The sequence below is a fragment of the Ischnura elegans genome, chromosome 11 (genome assembly GCF_921293095.1).
Source record: "Ischnura elegans chromosome 11, ioIscEleg1.1, whole genome shotgun sequence".
NCBI classification, from domain to species: Eukaryota; Metazoa; Arthropoda; class Insecta; order Odonata; family Coenagrionidae; genus Ischnura; species Ischnura elegans.
The window spans coordinates 54,018,167-54,038,694 of record NC_060256.1 but is presented as its reverse complement, the minus strand read 5'-3'; the positions used below and the strand labels follow the sequence as shown (position 1 = coordinate 54,038,694).

General features: G+C 39.5%; 1 protein-coding gene across 1 annotated transcript in view; it reads left to right on the top strand.

Moving 5' to 3' along the window:
- The first annotated feature begins 740 nt into the window (after window positions 1–740).
- LOC124168529 overlaps window positions 741–20,528 on the top strand; it is a 63,173-nt gene continuing 43,385 nt past the window's right edge. The window contains exon 1 of the mRNA XM_046546860.1: window positions 741–1,213. Coding sequence (XP_046402816.1) covers window positions 1,174–1,213 — 40 coding nt within the window. The 5' untranslated portion in view covers window positions 741–1,173. The remainder of the gene's footprint in view (window positions 1,214–20,528) is intronic.

The following is a 20,528-nucleotide window of genomic DNA, read 5'->3' as shown; positions in this document are numbered from 1 at the left end:
CAACAAAAAATGAAGATAGTACGAAATGCATATAGTAATTGTACATGGATGAATGGTATTAAATTGTTATGAATATGATTGAGAGTTACCCATGATTAAATAACACAAATGGTTATTTCCCCGCTTTTAATAAAAAAAAACTCAACAACCGACCAAGATTTCAACACTTTGTGTCATTATCAAGGTTTTTCAAGGTAACTTTTTCCTTGAAAATGATACAATGCAAGCTGAAACCATGGTTGGTTGTTGAGTATTGTATTAAAAGTGTGGAAATTACCTTTTGTGTTATTTTATCATGGACATAACGAAATTCCACAAAACGAGGTTGAAATGAATTTATAAGAGAGAGAGAGCATTATAAAATTGTTTTAAGAAATATAAAGAAAGCACTTTATGATACACCTTCTTCTCTGTTTAAAACTAATTACACCGTTTTCTTAACATACTTATTCCCTGATAGCGTAAAAGTGCGAAATATTCGCACGAGTTACTTGTTCAAGAATTTCCACTCATTGTTTTTCTTCCCGGGAGGAGATGAAGAAGGAAAAGATGAAAAGAGCGCAAGAACAGATACGAGGAAAGAGGATGGTGGTGTTGTAGGGGGAAGCTTGAGGAGGAGAACTCGACGAGGGACGGGAGGGGAAGGGAACCGCGCAGATGAAGGGGTGGGGCGGGGGAAAGAGAGGGAGGCCCAGGTATATATAAGAGAAACTCCACGCGGCCGCCCGGACAGGAGAGAAGGAAGTTATATCCCCATCGACACGACTCGACTAAAACAGCCTCGCGAGAGGTTTATTTGTTTCCAAAAAGTGTACGAGAAAGATAACTGAGCTCACCCAAAATATTACGTGATTGTTGGTCCTCAACGTGCAAGCGACCTCAGCGGTCAAGCGGACTCAGCGACCGACGCGACCTCGCAAGCACGCGAAGATACAACGGGCGCAATTTGACTTTGACGGCGCGCGTTCAAATCTCCGGCAAGCGGAGACTTCGATGCCCGGTCGTCCGGAAAGTGGATGTTACGGAGCGGCTATCTCCCAGCTTCACGCATAATCCTCCCCTCAAACTACGACTTGGGACCCATCTGTGAAAGACGACCGTTCCGGTTAACTCATCGGAGGGGGTGTGAGGCAGGCCGGAAGACAGGATTCCAGGGAAACTGGTCCGCCAAGGATGACTTGCTCGAGTTTCCCGGCTTCGGCCGTCATCATCGGTGAGTCCATCTCAAGTTTCTCACTCTGACACGAGCGGTAGCCAATGCCGGGGTCCATTGGCGGATGTGCTGTACTCTGATCCGAATTATTTCGATCGGTTTTCATAAAAAATGGTTGATTCGGCTACGACTTATTCCTAGAGGTCGGCCACGATATCGGTATTTGATGCGTTCAAAATCTGTATTTTTCCGACGAAATAACGAGCACTCGACATAAACAGCTGGAACGAAAATTTTCAACCACAACAATTCCGATTGCGCTGCCAATATTTTTTAATCAAACGCTCAACGCCGAAAACAAATTAGAATAGTTCCAATAATTGAAAAGTACACCCCCACACCCGTGAAAGCGTGAAGATTATTATCCAATTTGAACAAAACAATTTGAATTGAGAAATCTATTCGTTATTCGAAATGATATATAATTCGAAATTATTTATGCCACATTATAAGCCCATCGTTATGAAAGATGCCAAGCTTGCCACGGTAATATTATTCTTAAGTTTATTCTTGTATCAGTAAGCGGATTAGGATGATAATGGCATAAACCAGAGCCAAACCTGTGAAGATTTCAAGGACTTCATCCTTATGTTCAGATCTGGACGCTGGAAACCGGACCATGAATCTATGGCAGCGATCGTGAATTGATGAAAGGAATGCATGGCATGGATTTCTTCCGATGTTTTTTCCACGTCTGTCATTACTTTGTGGGGATAGTTCTTTTTAAGTAATCATTAATTGTTCTTTGAGATCCAAAATTCATGCCAAACCTTAAATACAAGCCCACGTAACGCACCAAAACGATAGTACCACCGTGGTACTATCGTCATTTATAGTGGAAGTTCGTTCGCTTCACGCGAACGCTTTCACGATCAATTCTTAGTTCCGACATTATTACTATCCGTACCGAAAGTATATAGATTCGAATTTGAACGCTTATGAAAAAAATACCCTTTTTTCATTGTACTCGTGCCATTGATTTTTTGGTATATTGAGCTTTGATTGATATGGCTGAAAAAAATTTTACTCTACTAGTTAGTACAGATATTAGAGCATAAAATAAAAATATACCGGTTTTTAAGCAATTATAAGTAAACCTCAACTTTAAACTTTGACTGACTTTAAGCGCGTATTACTAACTTTACCACATTAATGCACATTAAATATTAAAGCTCTTTTAGAATTCATCCCAATTTTCATTCGTCTAACGAAATTAAAACTATTGTTATTGTGTTTTTTTATGAAACAACATTTTCTAAGCAACGATTTGAATTTAGACACTGTTGCCATTGCCTAGTCTTCCCTATCTTTGTACATAAGCTATCCATTGTTTAAAATTATGCTTAGATTTGATAACAATTTTAATTTTTTAACGCGAAGCGATTGTAAGCCTTTACTACATTCTAAAACACGGTAGAGACTGCGGCGGATACTGGACCAAACATAAGAGGGGAAAGGGAAATGTCAGGCAGTGCGCCGTTTTAACCTTGATACCCGGTAGTTTGCGTTGCATGAATGGGGTCGTTCACTCAGAAAAGAAATCGCAATTCATTAACATAATTCAGGAGATGGAACAGAAAGATAATTAACGACGAAAACCTCCCCATTCATTTCTTGTAATTATACATAGTGTTTCAGATGGAACCTGCAATACTCCATAAGGTGTTAGGGAAGAAATTTTTAAACATTTTTTGTCTTGTGAACATAGAATAGAAATAGAGGGAAACGTAACTCATTAGGCCGGCGCTATTTTTTTTAATCCGATTTAAAAATTCGTGGTCACGATATGGGGGAATTGGTGTGAAAAAAATTATGAACAAGTTCCAGGTTGGTCCTTCGTTCGTTCAGATATTGATCCACTCTGAGAGCACGTAAGACGAAGGAGGGATGATCCGCGAGACTGAGGAGTGTCGCGCGAATCAAGAAACGCGCTGCGCGGCTGGCGGAAAGGAGGCTGGCGGCATGCGGTGGGCGCCTTTGAGGCAGCGTTTCGGCATGAAGGAATGGAGATACGACTAACGGCTATAGATAGAGTTAGAATCCCGGCCGAGCCAAATGATGTTTTTATGGCAAATTTCACCCTTGGTATACGTTGCACGCGTGCGCTAGAATGCGAACTAAGTCACTTGTTTCACGCAGGTAGAATACGCATAATAAGATTAAGTTCGAGTTTGAATGTAAATATATATACTCCTTTATACACTTCAATATTGAGGTATTAGATCCCAGCATCACCCGGACCTGAATTTATACTATTTGTATTTTAACCTGAGCAGCCCACTCATGTTTGACAGACGACATGATTTTCAGCTTTCAGATTTCGGGTTGCACATGCGCAGAGAGACTGATTAGGTGACGACAAAGACAGTTTCTAAAAACTAGTCATGAAAAATATTTGATGCTGGGTATCCCATATTTTGCCCGAGCAATGTATATAATATTTACATGATCGAAGAATAATAAAAGAAAAAAAAGACTACCGCCTGCCGTGTCCGAATATGCCACCCGCTTTACTCATTAGCTCTGCCGGTTTGCCTAGTCACCCTCCCCGGAGGAATTAGAAGTTCCCACCCTTCCAGTGCTGGACGTGGTGGGTGAATCAAGATGAGATTCGGAGGAGATAGAGGGTTTGGATGGAGCAAGTGCTATCAAGTAGGGAAATGTTAAAAACAGTGCTTAAGGAAAGAATGTTAGGCAAGCGAGGGATAGGAAGGAAAATTATAGGATTTTTAAATACATAGAATGAAAGGGAATATTGTCATTACTATACTCATATTATTTTTTTTATTCTCTGAAAATTTATTTATAAGTATAAAGAAATATAATTTTTACTAAATATTCAGTTAAATATGAAATACCTTTTCCAACATTTGAATTTTACTCAAGTACATTTAAAATGCATTTGAGGATATACCGAGGTAAAATTTTCAAATTTAAGATACAGGATAATGTTGGCCAGGGCCAAATTATTTAACTGGGAAATTTCAAAATGATAGCTAAAGATTTAAGTGAGTAATCCATCACCAAAAAAGACCGGTCGATCGGAAAGTATGCATGATCTTAAGCGACCAGTTCGTTATTTCCTTCACAAATATGAACCCAGTATACACAGGGTAATGGTCCTGCTGCCGGTGAGTATATATACCACCTCTTCAGTGGTTTTGATTCGGTGTTTTTACGCACACCAAGGGTATAATGACACAATAAGTTTGAGGGACTTGTACTTCTTTTCCAGTGTGGGTAACATTTAAGTGAACTTGAGCGATCACTCTCAGACTTAACTTCTACAAAAATATTTTCAAATACGAGAGAGGTTTTTTTTCAACCTCCGACAGCTCATCAAAAACACCAAACAAGCGACTGACAAGTACCTACTGTGCAGATAGGGCAATTGCGCGTCCTCCGTTCCATACGCTCAAGTAATTTCTGACCGTTAGTTGTTACTTTAAGGTTAGTAGCAATCTCATTAATTATACTGCCTCAATTGATTCTCCCGCCAATAGTGCACTGCGGAGAGAGAGCCAGAAAACTCGCCGAATGGCTTCAGCATTGACATGTCTTGATCTTTATGCCGATAAAAGAAATTTTTATTTAATGCAATGTGGCTAGAGTGTGAAGCAGAGTGAAACATTACGTTCATTCCCATTCAAAACAAAAGAAGATGCATGCTGACTTCTGGAATTGTTCGTGCCCGTCATCTCAGCACTGATGCAGCCCAAATGCTCCCTGAGCAATTTTAATGGGACATTTTCGATCACCCACCGTGCAATGCCGACCTAGTGCAGGGGGACTTCCATCTTTACGCTGAAATGAAGATGTGGCTAGGAGGGAAGCGTTTTCAAACAGACTATGAGCTTCAGGACAAAGGCATAATTAATAAGATGTCATTTTCGGCAACATTCCATGTAAAAGGTATAGTAAAGCTTGTCCATAGGCAGGACCAATTCCTCAATTGCCGAGGCTCTTACTTCGAAAGGACACCACATGTGTGCTCAACATTTAGCATTGATACAAGTTTTTAACAACCACTTCGTCTTCTGATCATGGACCATCGGTTGAAAAAAACGGCCCTCGTATGTGCGAAAAATCCACAGAGAAAAAAAAATCATTCGTCATCATCCCCAAATTTCCGGTCGAGTGCTTTAACTAGTTAAGCAACCGAGGCGTCATTCCTACCTGTGGATATTTGTGGACACAACCGAACGAGGTGGTATGGACTGCTGAGCATATAATGCTACAAGCAGTCCAAATCGTGCGCACATATAAAAACCTTAAGCAGAAGACGGGACAAATTAGTTGGCCACATTTTGAGGCCTGATGGCCTGATGAAGACAATCGTTGAAGGAATCGTTGAAGGTTGAAGGAAGGGAAGAAGGGCAAGGGACGGCCCCGAATGAGTTACATAGGACAGGTCATCAAGGATGTAAAAGAGAAGAAATACGTCGTTATCAAAAGGTTAGCATATAGGTGAGAGGAATGGAGAGCTACGTCAAACGAACCTTATGATTTTTGACTAATGATGATGATGAAACCACGTAAAATGCGATTAGGAAACATACCATTCACCTTCATTATAACTCTCGATTACTGTTGGAAATTCAATGTTCATTTTTAAAGCTTTCGAACACGCCCTAATCCACACAGCATGGATCCGTAAATACACCTAAGCCTTCGATCACATAAAGAGTAGATGCGTTGATATAATTAGAGTCCACGCTTCAGCCCCGTAAAGCGCTACACTCCAGATCACACTTAAGATGTTGATGATGATGATATTTCTCTGCAAGAATTTCGCATGATACGGACCTCGAGGACCTTACCGACCTCGATGCGACCTACGACACCCGCCGTAAAGGCTGAGTCCCGCGATTCCATCCGAGGCTAGTTCGATCAAACTCCATGTTTTCAGGGAAAAGATAGTTGGTAGGGTTTCCCACTTCCATTTCAACGGTGTTTATTGCGTGACAACATCACGTGGACTACCTTTTGTCTGGCTCCTACCCTTCGACCTATCTGGCATGGGTGGCCCTACCGGGAATGATTTAGAATTAATCCCCCCAGTGCAGCTCTAGGGTCCATAGGAACGCGCAAGCTTTTCCACCGCGACAAGGCTGTTGGGAAAAGGCCCAAGGGAAAGGGGTAAATGGGATGCATGGCATTAAAAGAAATCGCTCAGAGAGCTAAAGGCGATCCAAAACATTGAGTTTGAGAAGTTTTTCGAAGATTGTAAATTGCGCTGGCACCAGTGTAGAGTATCCAATGGGGAATATTTTGAAGGTGACAAAATTAATGCAGACAAAAAAACATATTTTTCATAAACCTAAAATTCCCGTAATTTCCCGTAAACCTACTTCGTCAGGCATGATGCTTCGATAATAATAACACAGTCAGGGTTCCCAATCTAACTAAATTATAACATTCACGGTTTTTCAAGGTTTTTACGGTTTTAATGTCGTCAAATTCACGGTCTGTTGATAAGCCTTTTTAGGCAGAGATATTGATTACGTAACAATCACAGGCTTCACGTTAACTAAAAATTAAAAAAAAAATGCGACAAACGCCGTGTATGAAAACGCAGCACTGAAAGTGCTACAACTAATGACGCGACGTCACCTATCGTTGGTAAAATTCAGTGCCGGCTAAAGGTTGTGAGTGAGAAAATGGAGGGAGCAGGGTGGCAGGGAAGTGAAGAAGTGTCTGATTTTTCGACATGGTTAATGAACACTTAGGTTACCGGTCTTCCAATCACAGGCTTAACGTCATGGCACACACAGCAATAGGGTAGTTTCCTTCATCAAAGAAAACGAAAGGCATTGATTGCGATTCGTTACCCACCATTAGTGTATTCATAATACACAAATTATTTGGTTTTTGAAATACCGGTTTAGACGAATGGCAAGGGTCAAATTTTATCCTCATTTGAAAAAGGCCAGATTGGCGCCCATGCGATTCCACTCCGCATGACGTCACAGGGACCTAGTTTCTACACGAGAGGATAGGAGTTATACATCGTCTGAGGTTACCAATGCATGCATGAGGCACAGAGCTCAGGGAAACATGTCTTAATAATCACCTATTAAAACTGGCTAAGTTCGGAAAGTTTTCTCAGTTTGATAAGGATTTAATAAACCTTTTTTAAGCCAAGCGCTACCATTCAGCAAGGTACTCAACTATCCGCTAGCATCCTGCGACGTATCAGCGCTAAGCCTCGCCTCAAGGTCACCTCACCGGGCGGGAGGGGTAACCAGAAATACGACGTACGGGGATATTTCCCGACATTCATACTTAAGCGTCGCGTTTTCGCGCGCTTGAAATTTTTCACTTTTCATTTAATCGCGAAAAATAGATGTTGTCGTTTAAAAATCTAAAACCGTGAAAAACGTACTCCAGGAGTAATAATCTTTCGATTAAAGCAATAAAAAAATAATAGGAAACCACCCTATTACTGCGCTTCGAATATATGTACATGTGCAGATGAATGCGTGATAAGTGTCTGCCCTTGACTGACCTTGAAATATGATCGACATATCGATTTTTGTATTGATCTGTCAATCGATGTTCTACAATCAAGTTCGAGAGATTAGATTTTTAAGATTTTATGACGAAATTCACGGCTTTTCCCAGGTGTTTTCACGGTACACGAAATTCACGGCTTATTCGCGGTTTTAAGAAGGGATGGCAACGGAAACTAAACGGAAGCCAAAAACCAGTGAAAGTTTAATAGTTTTGTTCCCAGGAGCGAAATGTAGAAACGAAATGGATTTAAACCCAGGGAGCTAAACTCAGGCTAGAAAAGAAATCGGAGTCAAAACTACTTCGGGTCGAAACTAAACTAAAACTCTGGGACGAAACGAAACGCGTATAATATTTCGCACCAGAGGAACCACGTGCTTCACCGTCGAACAGTTTAGTTTAGACCAGTGGTTCCCAACCTTTTCTTGTTTGAGGCACCCTTGGAAAGCCTTTCAAAAGTTCCCGGCACCCTTATAAGGAAATAGATATTTAAAATCTCCGTAGCTTTTTTATTATTATTTATTTATTTGTTTAATTTCGAGAGTTTGCATGCAACAACACCTTATACCTAGTCCTAGATGATATAAGAATACTGTTTACACTGATTCTGCCTAAATAAAAAATAGTATTACGATACAAATATATAATGTGAAATTTTGGCGGCACCCTCAAAAGATCTCACGGCACCCCTTAGTGCCGCGGCACACCGGTTGGGAACCACTGGTTTAGACCCACGCGCCGAGTACAAGTATAGTTGAATGAAATAGAGGTTCGGCCTACTCTCTTCAAATGCATGGGGCGCACATATTTTTACCACTAACAGGAGAGCGGTGAACGCAAACCGGCCATTTGATTTTTAAGCTCGATGTTTTAACCTCTCTACAACGTATATCAAACGTAATAAGTCGAAGCTATTCCCTCTCATCCCCGTGCACTCAACTTTTGGGATCAAAACTAAACTATGAGAAGCGGAGTTTCGATTAATTCCGCTTCGTTCCCGGGAGTATAGTTTCGTCCAGAGTTGAAACTAAAGTCCTGGGTGGTTATAATTTCGTGCAGGAACGAAAGTAAACCTAGGCTTCGTATTTTGGTTTCCCTACGGTTCGTAACGAAACATTTTCGTTTCGTTTCCCTTGCCATCCTGGTTTTAAGTTTTTTTTTTTACGGTCGAGTGTAAGCCCTGACAGTAAATTGGCACTTCTGATGTATATGAAAACTTTTTAAAATGAATAAATGAATGAAAAATGGGTGCGGGTGGTGGGACGTGGCTCGCGGCACGGAGATCCGGGAGTCGCCGAAATGCCGGACGCATAATTCATAACGGGGTGACAGGCGGAAGGTGGGGGAGGGTATGGACGCAAAGAGTTTCCTCAAGTAGTGCCCGAGGCGGATGCAACGGTTGTGACGAGACTAACACCCATCAACAAAAGGGAGGGAAACATCTTCGCCTGCAGCCAAGTGCCAAAATAGCCCTGAATAACACCATCATTTTTTTCCATCTCTTCCGAGGGATAACTCAAGCGATCACTCCAATGATGAAGGAAAAAATTACCGTTTCACACGATCATTTTCCGCGATGGCTCCAGGGATGAAAATCCCATCCCTTTTTCCATAACTCTGCATGTCCCTATGTCCGTTCTTTTCGCAATAAGGTATTTTCCCTTTCATTTTATCAAAAAATCCTATTCTTTTCCTTCCTCTCCCTCGTTTATAACAGAATAAAATAAAATATTCAATGTTTACTGTGTCTCTAGAACCCTTAAGTTAAATGTGAGTGTATGGCCTTGTCGATTTTCTGGTCACACTTCATTGATTGTTCGTGATTTTTTGGCCAAACACAATACTGTAACGATGTCCCAGCCTCATATTCGCCAGACATGGCTCCGTGCGACTTCATCCTATTTCCAAAAATAAAAAGAACCTTAAAGGCCGAACGACGTCGTTTAACTGGGATATTATTATTATTATTATTAAAATATTCTACCGATTAAGATAGGTTTCCATGGAGTACTAAAGAATCATTCTGGGAGCCTCCTCTTTCATCAAGCACCCCCCACTTCAATTCACAATAAAGCCTACTCCCTTTCATTCTATCTATAAATCCTATTCTTTTCCTTCCTCTACCTCTTTTACCCAACATTCTACCCTCTAACACTGATTCCAACATCCCCTACCCACTCACCACTCGCTTCATCCATACCTTCTGTCCCCTCCGTATCTTACCTAGAAGATGTCTCTCCTCACTTACCTTGTCCAGCTCTTCGTCGTTCACACGAAAAATATTTTACCTTTAAAGAAATGCTACCCCACTACAAAGGTGAAACACATTTCGTTGATACGTACATAGAATCATCGCTGAAGCAATTTAATGTACTGAAAGTAATTATAAGAAAATATCTTCGTCGATAAATATCCTAAAGATTCCTTACTTTTATAAAACTTTATCCCATTACAAAGTTTTCACATATTTCGTGGATATGTGTTGAATCGATAAAAATCAATTGTGCTACACTAGGAGTAGTGATGAGAAAAGTCTTTCGCCAAGACATAGACAAAAAGATTTCTTACTTTTCAAAAAAGCTATCCCATAACAAAGTTGAAAGGTATTTCAATGACACATACATAGAGTCAATTCGTCCATAATGTTACCGCACAGGGAATAATAATGATAGTATATAATTTTGCGAAGAAATAGTCTAAAAAATTCATTAATTAAAAAATGTTTATCCAATTAAATAGATGAAACGAAAGTGGAGGCGCTTGTTTGGTGAGGCCAAAGGCCATCTAGCTTTCCAATGGCCACAGGAGTAAGAGTATAGTTGAAACACATATTGTTGAATCGTAAATGAGTCAATACACAAACATTGTAGCCACACTGGGGTTAACAACTGTAAAACAATATAATTAATTAAAAAAGACACGGTCATAAGGAAATTCCATACTTTTCAAAATAATATATCCCATTAATAAGTTGAAACACATTTCATTGATAAGTACGCACATATAATCAATTGGTAGGCAATGTTGATACACCTCGAGATTTAATAATAATTTATCGAAGAAATACGTAGTCTTAAGGAATTCCTTTAATTTTCAAAAAACATTATCCCACCACGTGTTAAAACATATTTCAACCGTCAGATGGATGCGATACAAGCTAGGAATGAAAACTATACTCCATGGACATTTAAAGATGCTCAAACGGATAGAATGATGATTTGCAAGTCTTTAATGAGCAACCTTCCGAGGCTCTCAACTTATTCACTTTTACGAGAGGACGCAAAGGTCGCTTCGGCGGCAGGTTTTCTCTCGGCCTCTCCATCGAATGAGAAATACAGAGGGGAGAAGTGAGTGGTTGAGATGATAGATGATCCACCGCTTGTCCGGAGCACTAAAAACCATAAGCACCAAGAGGTTGAGTGTTTGACACGGTTGTCTCGTCGAGTGAGGGCCGCTACAGATCCGGGTGCATTGGGAGCGAAGATTCCTTGTCCTATATTCTTTCTCTCTCCGCGCGTGCCCCACTGTTCTTTCCCACGCACGGCCGAATCATGCAAATATCAATACTGACGCAGAGGTGATCTTTATCGATTTTTTTATTTTTTTTAAAGTGAAACTCGTTTAACCCTTAAGTAATAGTGGTTTCCTATTATTTTTTATTGCCTAAATCGAAAAATTATTACTCCTGGAGTACGCATTTCACGCTCTTAGATTTTCGAATGACGATATCTATTTTTCGCGATTAAACGAAAAGTGAAAATTTTCAAGCGCGCGAAAGCGCGACGGTTAAGTATGAATACCGGGAAAACTCACGTGTGACGTAGTTCTGGTTCCCGCTGCCGCAAGTGAGGTGACCTTGGGGCGAGGCTCTGAGCGCTGATACGTCGCAGGATGCTAGCAGGTAGTGGAGTACTATGCTAGCTGGTAGCGCTTGGCTTAAATAAGGATTATTAATACTCAATCAAACGAGGAAAACTTTCCGACCTTAGCCAGTTTTAATAGGTGATTATTAAGACATGTTTCCCTGAGCTCTGTACCTCATGCATGCATTGGTAACCTCAGACGATGTAAAACTCCTATCTACTCGTATAGAAACTAGGCCCCTGTGACGTCACGTGGAGTGGCATCGCATGGGCGCCAATCTGGCCTTTTTCGTATGCGGTTAGGAATTGACCATTGCCATTCGTCTAAACTGAGATTTCTAAAACCAAATAATTTGTACATTATGAATACACTAATGGTGGGTAACGAATCGCAATCAATGCCTTTCGTTTTCTTTGATGAAGGAAACTACCTTTTTGCGTCGGGTCTTTATGACCTGAGAGTTTACTTTAAATGAATGAAAATTACATTCACTTAAATATTTTAGCGACTTACATCTCATGGTGAATCAAAAACCAAGTACTGTACCACAAACTTTTATTTGCTCTCGAATAGTTTCAACAGCTATAGCAATGACGGTATAGCCGTTGAAATGGCCGAATCATGCAAATATCAATACTGACGCGGACGTGAACTTCATCGATTTTATTTTTTTTTAAGTGAAACTCGTTCAACCCTTAAGTAATCGCTTCGGGTCTATATGACCAAGAGTTTACTTTTAATGAATGAAAATGACATTCACTTAAATATTTTAGAGACTTAAACCTCATGGTGAATCAAAAACCAAGTACTGTACCACAAACTTTAATTTGCTATCGACTAGTTTCAGCAGATATAGCATCATTATGAAGACAAACAAAACAAACTGTTTGTCTTGATAGTGACGCTATAGTCGTTTGTTTTGTTTGTCTAAATAATGACGCTATAGCCGTTGAAACTAGTTGACAGCAAAATAAAGTTGGTGGAGCAGTACTTGGTTTTTGATTCACCATGGACATCTCATCATTCCACCAAGTTACGCCCAAATCAGTTGACTTACATCTCACATGACGTACTTCTATATTTCTTTCCATGCCATTTTGGTGAACGGATACATGCATGCACACTATGTTTCACAATTTAGCGTTTTGAACCGCATTGAAAAAATAATTGCGCGTATTAAAAATTGGTATCCGAAGAATTTATGTATACCGGGACTAGCCGCGGTGATAACTTCACGGAATCACCCGCAATGCGCAAACTGTGCGAAAAATCCACAGAGAAAAGACGAATGGTTTTTTTCTCTTTGGATATTTCGCACATGCTATCTGGAGACTTGAAAATTGCCATGGGATTTACGGAACCTAAGATAGCGTAGAAGTCTGCTCATCAGCTCGGAGAGCCAAAGGTCCTTCGTTCACTTCCTGATTCATGGGAATTTTCCGTATGGCAATGGAGAGGGTGAGAAACCTAGGGGTTCAAGTGATTCCTTCTCCTAAATGGACAAAAAGTAGGTAAGAAAACAAAACGAGATCATACAGATATTTAGTAGTGCATTAGATTTTCCACTCGATGTCAGCACAGAACAGAGACTCACTCGTATCCCTTGGCAATCAAATTTTTTTAGCCAGCCTCGGTGGCAGCGGGGATGACTCCTCGACTGTCAATCAAAGTCGCGGGTTCGAGTACCGCCTGGATATCCAGGACATGGGCGGTTTTTAATGTTTGTCTTATATTGAATTGTTTGTAATTGGGAGCACCTGTAAGCAATATAAAAATTATTGTCATTTTTATACTTCATCAATTTTTGTACCTAACTCTGTTTTAAAAAAACACTCCTACCTAAGGGCGGATTCAGGATCTTTTTCTGGGGAGGCACAAGGGTCTGATAGGCAAACGGTCTTCTCATTTTTGAGATTAAAAACGGCATGCAACAATTACTGTACGAAATATTCTCTTTATTTTTATAACATATCAATTTATTAACATCAAATCAAATGAATAATGCTGCATAATACAAAAAACTAAACGAACGTAATAATAACCGTATTAAAAATAGTGTGTATTTTTTCGTGGTTTTGGGGGGGCGCGTGCGCTTCCCTGAATCCGCCTACTCTTCTACCCCTTGGCTTTTTACCCCCTCACTTGATGTCAATAAACATCTTAAAAGCTAAAGACTCCAAAAATTCAACCGAGAATATTGGTTCGAATCTCGAACAGGGCGGATAATGTTTCATCGGTCGAATTTTCGCTCGACGAAACGAACGCTTGAACAACTAGCAAGTCTGAACACACGATCATATTCCTGCATACAACTACCTCCTGCTTCCCCTATTCCCAATTACCGGAAAGAAGAAGCACTCAGGCATTAGTCATTCACAGAATAGCATTACAACTCTTTCAAGGAAAATGTCCAAGGTTTACTTTCAACGTTATGTTGCATACACATCTATATTTGTACCGAAGGACAAGGACGCCAAAGGACAAGGCACCGATTACTGGACAAGGGCTTTCGTGGAAGCTCAATTCTATCGGTATTCAGTGAGCGAATAATGTTGTCGAGGTCGAATGAAGGTATTACCGTGGGTGTCTGTTGTAGACAAAGATTCTAACGTACTTCCTCATAGACCAAATATTTGTATATTTATGTATAAATGAAGTATTCCGTGAATAATTGTCATTGGCAGCCTTAATTCGTTTCAATTAAGTGAAAAAATACTTTTGTTCTCTCAAGTTCTTTTCAAAGAAAATATTTAACTCAATTTTGCCTTAATTTCAACGAGAATTGAACCCTATTTTTTGAAATTCCATTAATTTACGAGTAGAATCGAAACATTTTACAGCTCCTGTTATGCGGAAGAAATTTTTGTAAATATGGGAAGAAAAAAAATTATGACGTTTGGTAGTTATGCTTCACATTTTTCATGTATAGAAAAGATATGCTCAAATCATTACTTGCCGTTAGAAGGGCAGTTTGGGCCATCAAAACTAAGTCACAACGCCCCGAGGCACAGTCTTCTGAAATCGAAATAAGGACAAAATCAGAAAATTATATTTTTCGAGGAAACTGGAAAATTACAAAAAAATATAAAACGTGGCTTATTTCCACATACATACGCATTTGTCTAGACACAGGCAACCAAATATGGCAAAATTTCCTGAAGCTATTTTTTAGCTGTTTTATGGAAGAGACAGCAGGTATTAACTTGGCGGGGAGGGGGTGTTGAAAACTGTGTTGGATTGTAGAATGTTGGGTAAATGAGGATGATGAAGGAAGAGAATAGAATATTTAGATGCAACGAAAGGGAATATGCCTTATTGTGAATTGAAGACGGAAGTCTATAAAGGAAGGGGAGACAGCCAGAATACTTAAGAACTCTATGGAAACATAACTAATCGGTGAATACTTTCATGATAATTGTATATCTCCAGAGGAGCCCATGGTTTTCAGATAGCTATTCCGGGTGACTAATGTAGAGGGCGACTCATGATGAGTGATACGTAAATGGTCCTTGGCAGGCTCCTTATGACTCCTCACATAAAAGTTTTAATGTGAGACCGTTTGGGACCAGAATTTTTCATTAGCAGAAATGAAGCTGCTGACGGTAATGAGAAATTTTTAATGGAATGAAGAATAGTAGTATATTTTACCATTGTACGCTTTGTCTTTGTTTTACCAAATTTTCTGAATTTTAATTGATTTTGGGTGCTCTTTCGTAAAAAAATCAAGGACGTTCATTTTACGTAACTTTTTTAATAAAATGTAATTTAAATAGCGTTTTAAAAATATTAGCCTCTTGAAATCCATTCAATAGAAAAGTTGAAGCACTGCGAAGACATTTTTGGAGGAAAAAAACCTACGAGTCAATAAAGGATTGGCCGCCTGAAATAAAGAAAGACAATAAACATCCTTCTTAGAAATAGAAAGTAACTAACCGCGAGAGGAATTTAAGGTCTGTGTTACACGGTGCGTTAACCCTTACGAATCAATGTCTAAATGTATGAACGCGTGAATGAACACGAAAATGCAGCGACTAACCACCCAACTTGTGCGAATGCATGCATAGAAAATGGAACCTGTGCTAATTTGGTTCATGCATTCGTACATGTTTCGTTCCGGTCCACAAAAGTCATTCACGCAAACAGACTCGTACGTGTTGATGTATCGTGTAAATAGGCCTTTACGCATGACGATGGTGTAATAGCTTTGAAACTCCGAACGAATTAAAAGTTAATATTTTGTGGAAAAGTTTATTTTTTATTCCAATAGGGACAAATTCCACTCCACCTGCTAATATCTTCGGGTTCTATAGAAAATGAAAGCGAGACGACGACCTCTTTTGCAAACTCTCGTGAGCTAACTGCGTGAAGTCCTTGACCTCGGGATACTCTCCACAGGGACGTTTGTCGTGGTGCTTGAGCGGAAAAAGGCTGAGTGTTGCAGCCCTGAAATGACGAACAGTAAATACGATTTCCTTTACATCTTTTACAGTAATAAATACTTCACTGAATAATTCTTATCTTTAAATAATATTCACTTCGTATGACAAGAAAATTAAACGCGTTTACGCCTTTTAAAACCCAATCCCCTCATGGGATTACTATCACTTCTTTGACCACAGGATAATCGTTGTCTACGGAGAAAGTGCGCGAGATTTAATAGCAGCCTCCAGAATTCTTATTGGTCACTTCCTATGAGTCCCACAAGGCTAAGATCTCAATGTGAAACACATAAATACCCAAGCAGTTGAATGTCACGCATTTTAATCATTATTCCGTGATTCTTATCAACTAATTCATTCGCTTGTTCATAAAAATGTTATTTGATATACAATTCTCAAAGAGTGATTTACTTCTTAAGGATATATGTACACAAGCAGCAGGACTGACGGTGCTTCCCCACAAAACTGGTCTATCACTGGCCCGTAAATTAGATAATATGAGTCTTTCCCTGTTTATATCTTGTCTATCCTACTCCCATCTATTTCCGAGTTTATAAAATAATTATATCAAACAATTTCCCGTGTTAGCCATCGAAGGTGCAGGTTATTCTGTAACTCCAATAAAAAACAAATATTTCCGTACCACAAATATAAAATTTTATATTTACCCGTTGTCTTTTGATACGAAACATAATATAATATTACTTCTTTGACAATAAATCCATTTATTACAAAATTTGAAGTTTAGCTGCATTAACCCCGTTTTTGTACGTATGGTATGTGGTATATTACTCGGAGTTCCGCCTAAATCAAGGACTCAGATACTCTTCAAGCCAATTCCGGTGGTTGCTACGCGATTAAGCAACAGGCAATACAACACCTATGGTCCTATGAAGTTAAGCATTATATACACAATATATGTAAACAAACGCCTTGCAATAACGTCTCAACATTATCAGAAGTTATTATCCATTTTTATCAACCTTATGCAATGGCTAAAACAATTAGCTTCTTTAATTGTAACTGAAGCAGGCGAGATTTAATGGAATGACATCCTGATTTAATGAAAAAGAGGGATAGCAATTTTCCACGAACTTATTTAATAAAGTACGCCGCGTTTCAACCGTCACGGCATTCTCAAGTACATTATTTAATAAATTTGAGGAATATTTCCATCTCCCACTATCATTAAATTCATTAATTGTATAAGGTACCCAAGAATCAATCAATATCCCACCAATATCCAGGCAACATTGTCGGCGTCAGCGTAAGACATCAGTGCAATGTCCATGTTAATCCAATAAACGTTCTATGGATGTCTGTCAAATATCCAAAGCAAGCAACGTTGCAGAGATGTGCCACAGTGGGCATGGAGGACCATTTTACAACATCTCTTAGATATCTTCACAAAATCTTATGATCAGATAATTGTTACATGGGCGTACCCAGCGTGGGCTGAGGGGGGGGGGGGGGGTGCAAGAAGAGAAAATAAATTTAGTTCAAAACAAAAGTAATGAACAAATTTTACTTTTGAAGAAAAATTATATTAGTATGAGACATAAGACTAAAATAAAAATTATTATTTTTTCAAGCAAATAATTATAAAAATTAATAATTACTAAATTACTGTTATAATTTCCTTAAAATTTTAGTTTCATTAACCTTTTCTGTGCAAAATAGCTACCACTTGAACGACTACGGCTAGTCCCCCCCCCCCCCCCCCCCCCCAAATTTTGATTCTGGGCACGTCCATGGTTCTTTTATCATGGATATCGTCGTGAATTTTAAAAAAAAGGATTTCTATGAGACGTTATCAAAATATCAAAGGTGTAATAACAAAGTCTTTTGGATATATCAACCTTATTTAGATGGATATCGCCTGCTGATTGGGTAGGATATTTTACAATTTTGGTCCATATACAAGAAACCCCTTTTGTGCATAGTCAAATTTGTTTTGGGCTTGGGAATCCAGGAACCCCAACGAAACATTTGCGAGAGCGATAACCCTTCTATTGCGCGATGCGAACTCGCAATGCACACGGACACCGCGGAGCACCCATGGAACATCCGGGAGATTGTTTGGAGATCCGACAATGTTTATTGGGAGACCAGCCAAGTGATCTAAAAAATATGATACAACGCTAACAAACCGTAACTTCTACAAAGATGATATCCAAATACACTTACCTCCCATCGAACCAATACATACATTTTATGGATGGTTATTTAATATATATATTCATCGAAGGCCAAATATATGGTCAAAAAAGGCAAAGGACGGCCTTCTATTGCATACGTAGAACAAGTGATAAAGGGCTTAAACATAACGAAATAGTAAATTTTGAGAGATTGGTAGGCAAGAAAACTGAAATTCGCAGAAGATGTTTGAACACAAAACTATCGATAGAAAAGACCCCCTCGGAACACCAACAGATATTTATAAAGTGCAGATAAAGAAGGACACAAGAAAGACAACCTCAGTGAACTAGCTAGGTAAAGGGTGAAATGTTTTGCTGCAGTACGTCCAAAGTATGATTATCTTAGGATTGCATTACTATAAATTAACTCGCTTTCGCTCCGGCCTTTTCTGGTCACTCTGCCAGTTTTTACCAAATTTTTTAATCCTATGACGCAACACTGCATCTTCCTCCGTTATTGAGGTAATAATTCACGAAAAAGTGAAATTGCACGATTTGACCAAAATTAAAATTTCTCCGATCGGTGAGAAAATTGGTTTTTCAACGTATTAAGTGGTCCACATCCGAGAAATAACTTTTTTGAAAAATAGATTATTTGATCCCAAATGCTCCCAAAAAGCATAGAGACAGTTGATAACACTGCCATAGACAGACAATAGAAAATTTAGTCTTTTGACAATTTTCCCTTGGGTTTCAGACGATTTTAGAGGGGGGCATTGCTATGACTTTTTTTCGTATCTCGTCTCGTTCTCCCCAAACATTTGTATGTATCAGTCAGCCAGTGGAAGTAGGTGTTGTAGAATAGAGATAAGGAGAATAAAATGCAATTTTTGAACGAACTCCAGTGCGACAACAGTGGCGAGAGCATTCATTTTTTTAATTTTCACATGACTGGCATTTGGAGGAATTTCCTCGACGAACTGCGTTCCGGAAACGGATCTCCGGCTGGTGAAACGCACTGAATCATTAAGATGTTCAAGGAACGGTGAAACCAGTTCGGCAATTCCACCACAATGGCTGCGGAGAAACGAGAAGGATGGGCATGTTTCTTTTTTTCGAATGCATAAAATTGCACGCCTTTTCATTAAGATCCTCTCTTCCAATAATTCCGACGCCCTTAGACGACATTACCATCAGTCATCCATCCGAAAATTGGTTAGCACGTTCTGCGCGTATTAACTCAAGATCCTGAGCATTTGCTATGTAAGAAGGCAGTGTCGTAGCCAAGAATTTTGTACTGGGGGGTCCAAAACCAGGAGGAAAAATTTTTGAAAACATGGTACTACGTAGAGGGTTTTCAACTAATTTTAACACTTTTAATAATCGAAAAATACTATTTTTCAAAGAAATCTTTTGTAAATTTATGATTTTTATATCCTTTGTTTTCTTTTGTGATGCAAAGTAAGAGTACTTTCATATTTCGGGGGGCGTACGGACCCCCCGGACCCTCCCCCTCACTACGCCTCAGTAAGTAGGGTACAAAGGGGCCTGTTTGCGTAGTGTACTATCGTATTTCCGAAACGAACTATAGGTGGCGTGCCACCAGCCATGAAATATCAATGCTGTTCCCTGGAAGTACTGTGATGAATGGCCGTATTTGGCCATTGGCCGTCAAAGGCCATCTCTGTGAGCCGAAACGCGTACGACGAATCAAATTATGTTGGAAAAGTGCAACTACCTTTCATTCCAATATGGTGATAATTATCATTGTACGATTCCTGTAGTAACCATTAAATAAACGCATAGTTTCCTCCACATTCATCAGTCATTAATCCAAAGATTGGTTTTACTCAGCTATCCACTCAATTATCCTATCACCAAGTCTTTTAACACCTACTCATTTCTTCCGCATGACATCCTTCGTATCTCATTGCCTTGGCCGTATCTATGGCCTTGCTCTGTCATTCTTTCTTTCCATCCGTCCTTCAACGATAATTTTTATCAGACCAGGGTTTCCCATTATATGGTCGATTAAGTTCCGCAGAGTAAAACCCAGACATCAATTACGGCACCTGTGTAATTGCAAAGAAGGGGACTAAATTAATGCTACGAGCCAGAGATTGACCGTCGGCAAGTGTCGATAGGAAGGCAGATTCATACTTCGGGAGACAACTGAGATGACAACTGAGATCTGAAGCACAATGAGTTCCCTAAGATAGTTCTGAATTCTTTTACCGACATGAGGGAAGATGAAGAATAAGAGGTTTTCCTGTGAATGACTTGAATGAATTCCTCTCAGGTTTCCGACCAGGTTAGGATCTGTATTTTGTACGCCGACGTTTCCTTAGGAGACTTTCCCAT